The sequence below is a fragment of the Stenella coeruleoalba genome, assembly GCF_951394435.1.
Source record: "Stenella coeruleoalba genome assembly, chromosome: 7".
In the NCBI taxonomy this organism is placed as follows: domain Eukaryota; kingdom Metazoa; phylum Chordata; class Mammalia; order Artiodactyla; family Delphinidae; genus Stenella; species Stenella coeruleoalba.
Genome location: NC_137153.1, coordinates 111,626,328 through 111,641,788, shown reverse-complemented (window position 1 = coordinate 111,641,788; position 15,461 = coordinate 111,626,328). Strand labels below are relative to the sequence as shown.

The window sequence follows — 15,461 nt, the reverse complement described above, 5'->3', positions numbered from 1 at the left end:
GTGAGTGGGCTTCTCATTACGGTGGCTTCTCTTTGTTGCGGCACACGGGCTCTAGGTGCACGGTCTTCAGTAGTTGCAGCACGTGGGCTCAGTAGTTGTGGCTTGTGGGCTCTAGAGCGCAGGCTCAGTAGTTGTGACCCACGGGCTTAGTTGCTCCGCGGCATGAGGTATTTTCCCAAACCAGGGCTCAAACCCATGTCCCCTGCATTGGCAGGCGGATTCTTAACCACTGGGCCACCAGGGAAGTCCTATAGCTAATTTTAAAGTCTCACTTTTAAGGAGCAGATTTTTATCATTGTAAGCTTTAAATGTGTTCAGTATTTTGTCTCTTATTGACTGAAATATCCTAGAGATAATGACTGGATAAATTTAGTAGGCATTAAATGTAATGTTTTCTGCCTTGATACCTAGCATGCTAAAAGTGAAAGCAGTGTAGATTCCCATGTTAATGGCTATATTTGCAGTTTCCCTTATATTTCTTAAAAGAGCTCCAGTTATATAAGACTAACATTTGACAGCTTTCACAGAAAATGAAGTCAGTGTATCTTTCAATAATCAGTTAAAGTGTCATGCCTTGACCCTTCAAATGGAGTCAGTCATTAGTGTGACAGAGAAAAACGGGAAAATAATGTGGTAAGGTGTGTGTGTTTGTATGCTTATTAGTTACCAATCTACAAATGAGTCCTCATACATAAGCACAGTACTTTTATGAATTATCTTGCATTTCTGTTGTAAAAGATCTGTCTACCACGTTTTCTAGAAACTTTAAGCCTAAGGCAGAACTCAAGGTTTTTTGGATCCTGTGTAAAATAATTTATAGTGCCTTTCCAGTAAGTCTTGCCCAAACTCTTATTCTATTAATTAAACATCCTGTGGCAATCTGGTATGTCTTAAAGATTTAAAAGTATGTTGTAGTAAAAGAGTAGAAAACATGGACTATTGAGATTGAAGAAAACTAGCTTTTCTTTAAAAAAAAAAAGTAAGGCGTTTGTTCTGAGATCAGTTTTTTTTTGGTTTTTGTTTTTTTTGTTGTCAAGACACAGGCTTTTAAGCATGGTCATGTTCTGCGCCTGAATGAGACTGTGCTGTTGGGAGTCCTGTACTGTGAAATGTCTGTTTTAAGTATAGAAATGCTTTTGTGACCTCCAGTGGAAGTGGTGCACATGTGTCTGTGTGGGGTCAGCCTCTTGCATGGTTGCAGTGCTGGGAGAAGGTACTGGCTGGTCAGATTGACATAATGCGAAACCTTGTTCTAGAGCCAGCTGTCTCTTTTAGCCTTATGTGGTTAAGTCATGTGTGGACTTTTCTATACCATACATCTTGCTAGCAAGATATTTTAAATACTTTATAACAAAAAGATTGTATTTTCCTGGGAGATGATGAAGTTGATTTTTAATTTTTTAAGAATCTATTACTTGAACCTGGAGAAAGTTTCTGAGAAAGAAGGGTAATGCATTACTATATGTTCTTAGTTTTCTGTCAGAGGGACAGTTCTTAGAGAGAAAGCTTGACATATGCTGATAACTGTATTCTTACTGCCAATTGCCTAAACAAATTGTTATGTTACTTTTTTCCATGGTAGTACTCTCATCTGCAGATTTTTGTGTTGAAAGTTAGCTGTTTGGTGACACTGTATTTGGCAGTGAGGGTATGAATGTGAGAAGAAGTTTTGGAGCATTAGCAATTATAGTATTGGATAGTGGGTAAAGAAATAGATATATAAATATTAGATCGATGCACAGTTTTCCAGTGTATGTTATTTTCCATATAAAGATATAGAACATTTCATAAAATGTTACCAGACCATTTAAAACTCAAAGAAATGCAGCTGATGCAATGAAATACATAGAGTACTTGTAAAAACATACAGACACGAAAGTGGATTGCTGCCAGACAGAAAATTTAAAGGCGGTTTGCTGAACTGCAGGGTGCTAGGTTTTGTACATGTGCCATGCTGAAACTGTTAGTAAGGCGGGTGTTGTGTTGCTTGAGAAAAGCAGATTGTATTTGGACCTTTTTAACTCAGATGTTTCCAATGTCGATATTTTGGTGACATTATGGCATTATGATCGACTCAATGTGAAACATGATTTCAGCCTCCTGTGCAAAATAGACATTTAAAGAAAATTCATACAAATTATTTTTAGTTTTTGTGTTAATTTTTACAAAATGGCTTTCATAGTTTTGTTGACTATCAGACTGGATCTTTGAGCTAATTGAATGGAACTTTATATAGGTTGGGCTTTGGTTTTAAAAAGCATTGCCTTTTTTTTTTTTTGATGTTGCTTTTGAGAGTGTTAAAGACCCATGAAGTTTGCTTTTGTAAATCTCAGGGCCTTAAAGAAAGGGAATCAAAAGCTTTATGCTTGAATCATAGTAAATAATAATCCATGTATTATCTTGGAACATGATTTTGTTAAAATCTGGGAATCTCACTCTAGGGGTAGTCTTAGGGCAGTTGAAGGGATTTAGTTGATGAAGGTGTTTAGTTGATGTTGCCTACCACTGAGGCAGTGTTTAGGGTGATATGATGGTTTGAATGACCCCCATCTTGGGGTTCCATGGTCATCTTTACCTTCAGTGTATTAAAACAAATTGATTTTTCTTTTCACCTATTTTCCTTCTCTTTTTTCAATTCTATGTTGTATATATGAATAAAATACATTTTAAAAATGACAAGTTAATTATTAATGTAGTTTCTTGTTAACAGTTGGTTTAGTACGTTAAAGAGATTTAAAGACCTTTCCTTTCCCACTTACAAGCAAGAAACATTTTTTTAAATTGGAGAATATACCACAAATTTTGGTTTCTGATATTCATCCCCTCAGAAAATGGTGATAAAAAATAGTCTTTGGGGCTTCCCTGGTGGCGCAGTGGTTGAGAGTCCGCCTGCCGATGCAGGAGACACGGGTTTGTGCCCCGGTCCAGGAAGATCCCACATGCCGCGGAGCGGCTGGGCCTGTGAGCCATGGCCGCTGAGCCTGTGCATCCGGAGCCTGTGCTCCACAACGGGAGAGGCCACAATAGTGAGAGGCCCGCATACAGCAAAAAAAAAAAAAAAAAATAGTCTTTGGTTTTATTCCCTCTTTATTTCCATTGGTATTTTGTAGTTCCCAAGAAGCAAACTATTGCAGGAAAGAGGACCTGATATTAAAGATTTATATGTGAGTCATTTCTGTGTGAAGTTTTCTGGGTAAAGAGTAATTGTTAACCACATGACAACTGGAAGAAAAAGAAAATAAGCCTTAGATTATTTTGCGGCTTTTCCAGCCTCTGTTTTACTGTGTCCCTCAGGGACTTAGAGCTGCATTTTTGTGGGGGGTGGGGGCAGGCCTCAGTACCAAATTTTAAATCCTAAAATACCAGTTATTTTGCTGAACAAAGTCATTTACATATGTGTTAGGAATCACAGCCACTGCCCTCTTTTTGGATCCTCTACCCCAAACCCACAGTACACTTTTAGAGGTTTGCTGGGCTCGTAGCTGTCTCTTTGCATCCTGCTGGCCCGCCCCCAATTCCCCCGCCTAGACCTAGTGCTTTTCATGCCACACCATTAGCGCCCTCTGGCCTCCTGTCACAAGAGGGCCAAGTCTTTGTGTGGTTTCAGCCCTTTAGGCCAGAGAGAATAGAAGCAACAGCTACTTCCTCTGACTTACCAGGGCAACCCTGCAAGATACTGCAGGAGGGATTATGCCAGAATTCTACTAGTCCCAGTCTAGACATGTCATTGGTCTCTTCCTAGTATTTGAAGATGAGGGTAAAGAAAGTCAACCAGAAGACACTTCAAGAGCCAAAGTAATCTACAGATAGTTTCAACTTTTCTGCACCACCCATTTTGGGAAGATCTTCATTTGGTGTGACCTTTTGAATATTCCTGCTTTTGTTATTAGTCTTGAGTTTTGAAAAATAATATCCATTGACTTCAATGACTTGAAAACTGATATTTCTAAGATTTAAATGTAGTTTGTGAATAGGCCCATTATTTTCTCCCTTTTTGATTCTTTAACTGCAGAACAATTAACCGCATTTTTATCTTGTGGCATGGAGGGCTTTAACTTTTACATGGATTCACTTTCATGGAGAAGTAAACTGGTATTTTAAAGGATATATATGAAAACTGAGTAGTATATATTGTGATCACTGTGGTTGGGGACCTTCAAATATTGTGCTTTTCCACAGCCTTTTGCATTGATACATGATTTCTCAAATAGATATTATTCTGATCACTCTTCTTAATGTGTCTCTGAGGAACCAGATCTCTCTCTTATTAGAAAAGATTGAATGTTTTCCTAATCAATAGCAAGTGGAGTGCTAATAGCTTTTAATTAGTACACTTCTGTATTGACTTACAGACGATGCCATTGGATTATCTTGCAATTATGATTGAAGAATCAAGTGACCCCTTTCCTAATTCTATTTTAAACAGATGGTCATGAAAGATATCTTCACCTATGTATTTTTAGTTTCTGAGCAAGTCTAATTATGTTAGAACATAATATCTCATATCATGATATTTTGTTAACTCTGACAAGCTAAAAGTGTATTGTTTTCTTTTGAAGAAAACTTCATCTATTTTCAAGAGACCATGAGTATTTTGAGAAGGATATATTTTATTTTTAAAAGCAGGGAGTTTTGCATTTGTTCCTTGAAAGAATTCTTATCTGATCCTTCCCTCCACCCTGCCCTCTCCCCCACCCCACCCCGCCCAAACACACACAAGATCTGAAACTGGCCTTTAAGGTGGTTTATCAAGCCCACATCTGTAACTATGAAAAGGAGGCCTCTGATAAGAAAAGTCAGGCAGGTTTCCGATTGACTTTCTCTGGAAAAATATATCGAGGGCAATTTGCAGCTGGCAAAATTTTTTGCATTAGGTAATAGTCTAAAGTTAACAGTAGTATCAGGTCTTTAAAATTTTTCTTTTTTATATTTCTGGAGGAGGGTAATGGGAGTGCCTTGCCGAGTCCTTCCTTGTGCTCATCAACATAGCAGCCTCAGCTGCCCCCCTTGGATCCCCTGCCAGGGCTGCTATCATCTTCTGATCAAATATTAATGTGTGATCCTCTGCTTGCTCACTAATCCAAAGCCAATTAATATTATCTGTCAATTATTTACAGATCCTGAGGTGCAGAGGCAATTCCCGGAGGACTACAGTGACCAGGTTCGGAATGCGTAATTAATTTTTTACATGACAAAATTTATTTCAGAGTCGTTCAACATATTATTACTGTTCTTTTTACTGAAAGAGATAAATGAATTTTTAGAACGGAAGAGAAACAGTAATTAGGAACCCAAGACAAAAAGTAAAACATATTGAAGTAGGATCGAAAATATTGGTGCTAGATTTGGGGTGTTACCTTCAGGGGAAAAATGCACAGAAAGTAAGGAAGAAAACCTATCACAAATTTTACTTTTTATTTTGCTACAGTCTGCAGTTCATTAGCAAATCCTTTTTGGATTGCCTGTGAACTTTTTTTTTTTATGCTATTTAAGCAGGCAAGAACTGGCGTAACAAAAAGGTAAGGATGGAAGTTTATAACATCTCCTGGAATTGGAAATAGATTATGAAACTGTGTTATGGTAGTCCTTGAAGGAGAAGATACACATGCGGGAATGGTCTTTAGGGTGAGGGTGGTTCTAATGATGGTAGTGAAAGTTGTTTGGCCAATTGGTCTTGCCATCTTGAATTTCCTGCATTCTGCAAACTTGGAATGAATGGAGTGGAAGGAACTATTTTACTCACAAAATACTGCTGAAGTTCCAAAGCTGCTCTACTCTTTATAATTAGATCCAGGTTATACATTCTGGATTCCAGTTTCTATCTTGAGAAATATTAGTAATGTTTTGTAGCTTTTTGGGGAACCTTACATTTTTAGTTCAAACATGCAATTTGGTATGCTTTTTTAAAGCAGTTTTGAAATAAAAGCATTCTTGATTATACAATAAAACAACTTTTTAAAGCCTTTCACATGTGGGATATGGTACATAATAAAAACATTTTTCTGAAGTACATTCATTTAATTTTGTATATTAAAAGAATGTCCTTGAATGAGGATAAGTACAATGGAATATAAATATCCAGTACAGTAGTAGTAACACCTTTGCAATGTGGCTTGCTGTATAGAGGGCAAGGTATCTGATACATCTTTAGGAATATAAGTGGATAATCAGGATAATGAGATGCTTTGTCATGAGATTTTACTGTACAAGAACCCAAGAAAACTGGTATGGATTGCTTTGCATGTGATCTCAAGACTTTAAAATGAGATTTAACAAAAATAGTAATTTTCTCACTCTACCCCTTGCCTCATCTTCCAACAGGAGAGTTAGATTTTTATCTTACCCTAAGTTGGTATGGGATTGAGCCCTTCGGATTTAATTTACACAATCCAAAGATTATAGGACCTTTTTATTAATGTTTTTTTTCTTTCGACAATGTTTAAAGGGTGGAAGATCATAAAGTATTACTTAGAATAGACTTGAGGCCATAGCTCTTAAGAAAATCATTCTTTTAAAATATTGTTGTCTAGGTAAATAACCTTTGTGGTCCCATGATCTGAATTACCCAATGAGAAAAAATTATGTAGGAGAAAACTTAAAATAACATAGTTAACATCTGGGTTTATTCCTTTAAACATAGTTTCTTGCTATATCTGAAAATTTGTGAGCACCATGATCTTTTTTTTTGTGGTGTAACTTTAAAAAAATTACATGGTAATATGTTCATTAGCAAAAAGCAATTTAGGAAATAAAAATAAAGCAAAAATAAAAGAAAGAATGAAAAGAAAGAAACTACAAGTCATTGAAATTTTACTACTCATAACTACTGTGACAATTTGGTGTTTATTTTTTCATGTTTAGTTCTTTGAGTATATATATGTGTTTATGTTTGGGTAGAGTATGTATCTATACAGGTACTCCACATACAAACACGTGAAATATGAGATAGAAATAGAAATATAGATTATCATCAATTTTGTCACTGCGTATGGAGCCCAGTTTACTGATTAAGTATTGTTGTGTTGTGAACTTAGTTCTCTTTACTTTAGTTAATGGATGATCTTACAAGTATTTTATATACTGAAGTTGGAATTCAATTATAGTAGGAATCTAAAAAATAACTTTTAGCTATTTTAAAGTGCTCTTAGGATAGGCATTTGTTTTCTTTGTCTGGATCAGTGACTTAGTTTTGAAATTTGGAGGTTGATGCTCATAGGCTGCATGTAGACTTATGAGGGTATGCACATCACTGCCTTATTTAGCATCTCTTCCAACTTGACACACAGTTTCCCTTCTTTACCACATATAACTCAAGAATGAAGGATGAATGAAAGCTCTACTTTGTTTGGAGAAGTTACCTCAAAATTCCAAGAAATTTGAGAGTTGATCTATTAGTAAAGGAAATGAGACCTGCATATTTCTTACTTACATTTTTATAATTTGGATTCTGATCTTATGTGTTTTCTTTTTAGCATTTGTTGGATTATGCCAAATTATCTTTCCCTTTGGTGTGCTATTATAAAGGGATTCTTAGAAATATTTCTATTACATACAAGCTTTAAATGCGGAATGTGTACTTAATCTAGACAACATTTCTAGTATTAAAACATTTATGATGCAATCCATAAGGAATATTTGAGATAATTCACCACAAAATATAGCACTTATTACTACACACACACACAACCCCCCCGCCTCCCCAGTTTTTCTCCCCATTCGCTTAAACTACTAGTGCTTGTTTTTACATATAGTGTATTTCCCATGTACCAGCACACTTGATCAGAGACGCTTGCTGCTGCTAGATGTTTTATTCTGTGTGTTCTTTGTACCTTACAGTAAAAGAATCTGTCACAAATTATTGTGGCTCACTGCTTTAGAAACTGAGAAAAAAGGGAGGTTAGATTGACATCTGTGACTGAATAATGATGACCAGCCTTTTGGCTCTCCTTGAGCCACAAAGCTAGCACTGCCTTTAGAGTGGAAAAAGAAGTAAGAAGAAAGGGGAGGGATAAAAGAGAGTTACAAATCTGTGGTCCCAGAGATGTATTACTGTTGGGCCAGTTGTCTGTGTGGTATGATAATCCATTTTGATCTTCTCTGTCTTAATTGTCTGCTAAAGACAAATGGGCAGTAAAAGTTCATCAGTTTCATCTTTTTGCTTCTCGTTTAGAAGCAGAATAAATGATCCATCACTACAGAAGTAGCCTTTCTTTCTGACACGGAAGTAATGCAGACCCAACACGTTTTATTAAAATGTTTTTCCCTCATTATTTCAGTCCTCTCAGCTCTGATAGATCTTACTGTTTCATAAAAAATGTAATCTGAAATGTAAATAAGGGTCTTGATACAGAAGGAAGAAGTAATGAGCAGCCTGAGCCACATTTTCGGACTCTTGATTGTAATTACTGACAAAGTGATTTCTCTGTGCCCCATTTTTTTTTTCTTCCTTAAGTTGTCTGTGACACCCTCAGACTGCGATGACATCTATGGTTTAAAACCATTAAATCACTGTAGCACTCAATATTTCATTTAAAATCTGGTAGACCTGCTATCTTAAAACCTGAAAGTACAGGCTTTGTTAATTCCTGAAAGATATGCAATGCCTATGTTTTCTAAAAGAGAAAAACAAACAACAACAAAGGCAAAAGCAAGGTCTTTTCATAGTTCATATTATTTATTCATCTGCTTTTGTTTAATGTTTACCTAGTTTAAATACTAAAACATTAACATTGGTAGGATCCTGACTTGGAAAGGATCCTGCATTTGAAAAAAAAACCACCTCTAACAACTTACTTGTGAAATTTAAAGAATTGTATCTCTCATAAGCGTAATCCGAATTAGTCTAAATCATTTTTTTAACGTTAAGATTACTAAATTACAGACACAATTTTCAAGTTACTTTGAGTTTGGTAGCTTAAACCAGATTCTTTTCATTCTCTTACTACAAGTTTAGATAATGTGGCTCTTAATAAAGCCTGTCTAAGAGAAAATTTTTGTTAAAGAAGAACAGAATCACAATGTGTTTCTTTCATTTCTAGAAATGGTTTCTCAAAGATACCAACATGTCAATCTGGCATTAAAAATAAGAAAACAAAACATGAATATCTTTCCCTGCTGGAAACAGCCTTGTAATTAATTAAATGGATTTATAATTATTCTATTATGTTTACTGTATTCATTCATAATTATGGAAATAAATGGTAAAACTTTATTCATTGTGATTAGTGCCGTTTTAATGAATATTAATTGAATTAAAGGAGAAAAGGATAAATTAACGTGTTAGCAAATTATGGTCACCACTCTCATCAAAACCCCATCTTTGGGTTCAAAACATATGATTTTTCAGATTAAAAAAGAGCCTTTAGTAATTATAACATGTAGTATGGGATAATTTAGAATAAAGATATAATAACATATCACAGAGATTTCCATAAATAGCCTTGTAATGTGTCAAGTACAATAGGCATTACACCTACCATTTAAAAATGCATTATTTATTATATGATTTACTTCTTGTACTAAAACATTAAGAATTAATAATTTGTTCTCACAATTGCACTTTTTATAGCCTGTTTGTTCTAAGAGTGGCGATTAGAGTTTAGTGTGCTAGAAGTTGCTTCTCCACTGTGCTCATCTATATTTTGATGAAATATAGCAAGTGTCTTAGAGCTCTTTAACTAGAGGTCTGAACATACCCACCCGTCCCTGTACATGTAGATCACTGTTCAGAGCTGCAGGTAATTTTTCTTTCCACTGGCACTGAAACAGAGGTTATAATGAAACCAACAGTCTTTATACATTTATAGAAACTATAAAAATTTTATGGAAATCTTTATATAGAAACCAACAGTGTTTCTTGTATAAGCTCTGTAAGCAATGTAGAAACATGGTACATTGGGAAAAATAAAAAGGTGCCCTTTCTTTTATGGTTATATATGGTCTGTGTGATTTTTAAAATTTCACTATAGGCAGTTAAGCAAAGTGGAAAAACATGCATCACCTATATACTAAAAAGGAACAAAAATATGTTGCATAACTTAGGCTAATTGTGATGGAAATCGGCATTTCTGAGTTGCATGTAATTGCTTAAATATGGAGTTTTCATTTGTTCATGCTTCAGGTATGCTCTAAAAAAAACATTTAAACTCAGTTATTCACAGTGTAACCTATGTAAGTGGATTGAAAGATTCTGATTTGAAAGACAACGGAGATAATATTTAATCAAGGCTCCCTACTTGCTTGTTGGTGATTGCCTCCTTCTTTTAGTGAGCAGCTGCGTATGGAAACTTGCAAGTTACTTTCTTCAAAATCTTGATAATCCAGAGACTAAACATTTCTATTCAAAACTTGTTCATGTCCTGATGCATTGAAAGAATACTATCTAATAGGAAAATTATAGATATAATCCACAGCTCCTACATTTTTTTGTTACTGTGAAAGGAAGCTTCATTGCACCAACATTGTGTAATATGACGTACATGTACAGTATTTACACAAAATGGAAAACAAATGATAAAATTTGATTTTCCCATTATTGTCAGGTCTGTATAAAGTGTGACATTGATTCCACAAAGGTTCCACCAGTCTTTCTATAGTGACTTGTCTAAGCCATAGAATCTTCAAGTTGGAATTGAAAATTTGGGTTTGTGGGTTTTTGGGCCATGCATTCACCAAGCTCACAAAGAATGGAATTGGACCTGGGTGTATCCTGTTCCTCTTGGAAACTTTTGAGCTTTCTTTATTTTCCCCATTCTTCTCCAAAGTAGGTGCTGTCATGCTTCCAGCCTACTCATGCAATCCGTTCAGATTTGATCCACTTTAAATGGTGAAGTCAAGTTTGGTTCTGGAAACTTTTCATGACACCATATGACATGGAACAGAATTTGTCATTTCATTTGAATATTATCCAAAGGATTTATTTATATAAGGTTCAAATGGGTCACCATTTAAAATGGCTCCACAACTCAGCCTTAAAAAGACTAACTTAAAAGTGGCTAAACTTTCTGGGTTTTTTTCCCCCTCATGTCTGTTTTTGGTGGCAGAAACCGTGTTGGAGACTCGATACGATTTGGTGCATTAATTGTGTGAGAGTTTAATAAGTGTAGTGTCTGCAGAGTATGAGCTGGATACCATACCAGGTAAAGATGAAGAAAGATGTAGAAGATTTCATCTCCCCCTTGAAAGACCTTACTGTCTGCTAGGCTACAAAGGTAATACATGTTCAGGTTGTTTCAATAGCTTGTAGAACAATGGCAAGGCCAGAAATTGGGGATATCTCTTTGAAAACTAGGACCTTTGGGTAGTGATGCCACAATGTAATCACATTTCTGCAATTTCTTGTTTTTTTTGTTGTGAAGCCATAGAAGTTAGTAAGTTAGCCAGAGTGGTACAGAGAAACCCAAGTGGAAAGTCTTGGGGCTGCCTTTAAAGAAGATCATCTTTTAAGTCTGTTTTAGATGTGTGCTTTTCTAAAAGTCACTGTTGATTCATGGATTTTTTTGAAACCTCTTGCTCAAAAAGGTCAGTTTCCATATTTCTTAGTAACTTGTCAGCCTGGGATTATAGGTAGAAATGTAATTTTCTCATCCACAGATAGAAACTCTTAATTTCTTCAGACCCTGAAACCTGGGAGGTGACTGTTTAGTGTAATGGCAACAAAGCACCCTGCTGAAGCCGCTTTCTTCAAGTAGTGGGTCAGTATCCACAATTGCCACCAAATGTAGCCATTTTGACGGACCACATTACAGATTCAAAGATTTTCATTGATAGATTGCAGATGTATAAATGCATCCCAGATTAAGTGTCTACTTCTTTTTATATGTTTAAAAGTGTCCCATTCTTGATGATTGCCTTGTTTAAATGTTTTTTAAGTTACAGGCTCATGGATGGGGAAAAATAATCCTAAAAAATTATCTATCACGGGTTGCCTCTTATTTCTCCCTGTGCTGTTACAAGTCAAATTTATCACCTTGGATGAATGCTTTTCAAGTGTTTGCTGAAGAAAAACCACTTTGTATATAATAGATGCTATTCTGTCATATCTATATCTTTCATTCCCCTCCACCCCCATTTCCAGAAAAGGGTGAATTTAAGAATGGGATGGGGGGCTTCCCTGGTGGCGCAGTGGTTGAGAGTCCGCCTGCCGATGCAGGGGACGCGGGTTCGTGCCCCGGTCCGGGAAGATCCCACATGCCACGGAGCGGCTGGGCCCGTGAGCCACGGCCGCTGAGCCTGCGCGTCCGGAGCCTGTGCTCCGCAACGGGAGAGGCCACAGCAGTGAGAGGCCCGCCTACCGCAAAAGAAAAAAAAAGAATGGGATGGGGTTGGACTGGCTTCTTCTTTTTTTTTTTTTTTTTTTTTGCCATATGCGGGCCTCTCACTGCTGTGGCCTCTCCCGTTGCGGAGCACAGGCTCCGGACGCGCAGGCTCAGCGGCCGTGGCTCACGGGCCCAGCCGCTCCGTGGCATGTGGGATCTTCCGGACCGGGGCACGAACCCGCGTCCCCTGCATCGGCAGGTGGACTCTCAACCACTGCGCCACCAGGGAAGCCCTGGACTGGCTTCTTAATGAAACTGTATTTCAAAACCTTAAACATTTAGCCAAACTCAGTTGAAAAAGTGATAAATTTTCTGATTTAAGGCTCTTCTTTTGAGTTGAAGATTCTTCTCAATTTGGTCACTTCCCAGCTGTTACAGTTATATAGAAGGAACCCATTAAAAAGACAAATTCTTTTTGAGCTATTCTTTCTGAAGGCATGCCAGGCTATAGAGCTATGTTGTACTACTACTTACTTGAATCTGACTCTAGGAAATGGAAGCAGGCAATCCCTATTTATACATTCTTATTAGAAGTGTTCTCCTGGTTTTATTCTGGCTCCAAAAAAGCCCTGGTAAATTTTAGACATCTCTGAATACTACTGGATGGTCTTATTTCTGGTGAGTTACTCAGTGATGATAACTAAGTGGACTGTGGCTGCTTTTGAGAGCTGTAGTCTGAGTCTTAACTTTAACCTCATTTAATCAGTCTCTGTTGCTTGTTTGGATGGATCTGCAAGTCTGCAGTCATCAAGCCCTTGCCCTGTTCATTATCCCTCCTAAATTGCTCTCTAGTCTGTCCTAGTCTGCTATTTCCCTCTGCATTCACACTCTCAGCTTCTCTCCTGTGGAGTTTTCCTAATGACCTGCAACCTAATGACCTTGTAATCACTACATTCTATAAGATGGCCAGAGATGTCTTTCTAAAACCTAAATCAAATCACACCATTTCTCTTAAGTCAAAACTCCTGATGGTTCCCTGGTGCCTTCAAGATCTACTGCAAATTTCTTTACTTGGATTTGAGGCCCATCACAGTCTGTCCTTGCCCCAACCTCCAGCCTGGTTTCCTACCACTTCCCTTCATAACCAGACTTAGAATGTCTATTTCCCAGCATGATTAGCTCTCTCCCACCTCTATATTTTTGCCCAAGATAGTTTTTTTGGTTTTTTTTGGGTGTTGCTACTATTTATTTATTTATTTATTTTTCACATGTTTATTGGAGTATAAATGCTCTACAATGTTGTGTTAGTCATCACTAATCATTGGAGAAATGCAAATCAAAACCACAATGAGGTATCACCTCACACCAGTCAGAATGGCCATCATCAAAAAATCGAGAAACAATAAATGCTGGAGAGGGTGTGGAGAAAAGGGGCCCATCCTGCACTCTTGGTGGGAATGTAAATTGATACAACCACTATGGAGACCAGTGTGGAGATTCCTTAAAAAACTAAAAATAGAACTACCATATGACCCAGCAAGTCCAAGATGTTTTTATGGTTAAAATGCCTTCCTCAGTTCCCCCTCCCACCCAATATACTTCTTTTCAGCATTAAATGCCCTGCTTATATCACTTCCTCTGTGAAACTTGCCCTGACTGAATTAGTCACTCTATCCTCAGCACTTGGAGAGCACTTGGAGCATTGACTCCTTACATTGTATTGTTTATTTACTATGAACTCTTCAAGTACAGGAATGACTATGATCAGTGTTACTGGCTCTTCTCAGCAGCTAGGATAAATTAGGGGCCAGTGAATGATTGTGAATATAAAGTATGTAATACACAGACATAATTGCTAAGGAGTTCAGATTCCAGAAAGGATAGTACAGAGCATGGCCTTTGGAGCCAGACTGGGTTTGAATTCCAGCTCTGTCATTTACTGGGATTTACCTCTTTGGGGTTTCATTTTCTCACCTGTAAACTAGAGATAATCATAGTAAAGATATCATAGGATTCTTGTGAGGTTTAAGGGATTTTGAATGTGTAGAGTGCTCCGAATAATACCTGGCATTTAATAATAACCAATTATTAGAGAGTGCCTACTGTTTTTAGGGGGTGGATTCAAGGTAGCAGGGTAACCTGGTTTTGGTGCTTTTGTTTTATCAGGTATTAGGATTATGTGTGATAAATTTGCCTCTAGAATTTCAGACTGATCCTAGGAAGAATTCTGAAAAATCTTTTCTTTCTAAGCCCACACTGTTCTACAGCAAAATTTAGAGAAGTCACATAGGTAAGAGAAATTTGTCAAGTAAAGATGAAGAGATAACCAGAAACAGTTTCTGAATATTTATGTTCTATAATGTACGGAAAATATGGAAACTCTTTAAATGGTGATGAAGGGATTTTAAATAACTAATTACTTTTATTTCTGTTGTGAAAGCTGTATTGAGACTTTCCATTTTCAAAACCTCAGAATTTAGTAATGGGTCCCACTGTCCTTGTAAATTAGCCTTTTTGGTTGCATGTAGTACTTTTTATTATTGTGTTAACTTTCATTTTAAAAATATATGCAGTAGAGTTAAGATTCCTCTAGCTACCATAATTTCAAACTGTCTAACTGACTGAAACTGTCAGTTTCAGATTTCAAATGTGAGATAACATGAAGCCCAGACTTTGAACTATGTATGTATATGTCTGTGTGTGTGTGTGTATGTGTGTGTGGGTAGAAATGGAAAGGATAATTAAGATTGTTTTTAAATAAAATTGAGCTTACCAAAAATCATTTACTTTCATATCAACCTTGTGAAATATATAATATTGTTTCACATTGCTTTTATTCCTGGAATATTTTTATGTAATATTTTATACTTTTATTTATATAATATTCTAAGTATTATTAAATATTAGATATTTATATAATATTTTAAATATCTAGTCTGCTTGTCTAGTAAATGCTGACCCAACTCTCAAAAGTCAGCTCAAATGTCACCAGCTCTGAGGAGTCTTTGATATCCCCTGGGTAGACCTGACAGTGCCTGCCTTTTTTCCTTGACCATGCTTTCAGAAACCTTAAAACCCGTTATTACACATACTTGTTTATGTATCCTTTCTCTCTCCCAGGCAGAAAGTCAGGGATTCTTTCCTGCTACATGTCCACATCTGTAGGACCTGGTACTGTACATGGATGCTAATAGGCCAAATATT

General features: G+C 36.7%; 1 protein-coding gene across 3 annotated transcripts in view; it reads left to right on the top strand.

Moving 5' to 3' along the window:
* Nucleotides 1-15,461, top strand: part of DENND1A (DENN domain containing 1A) — a 494,445-nt gene that overhangs the window by 96,996 nt on the left and 381,988 nt on the right. For all 3 annotated transcript variants that reach the window (XM_079927842.1, XM_079927841.1, XM_079927840.1), the window contains exon 2: nucleotides 5,118-5,161. In XM_079927842.1, the coding sequence (XP_079783968.1) occupies nucleotides 5,118-5,161 (44 nt within the window). The remainder of the gene's footprint in view (nucleotides 1-5,117; nucleotides 5,162-15,461) is intronic.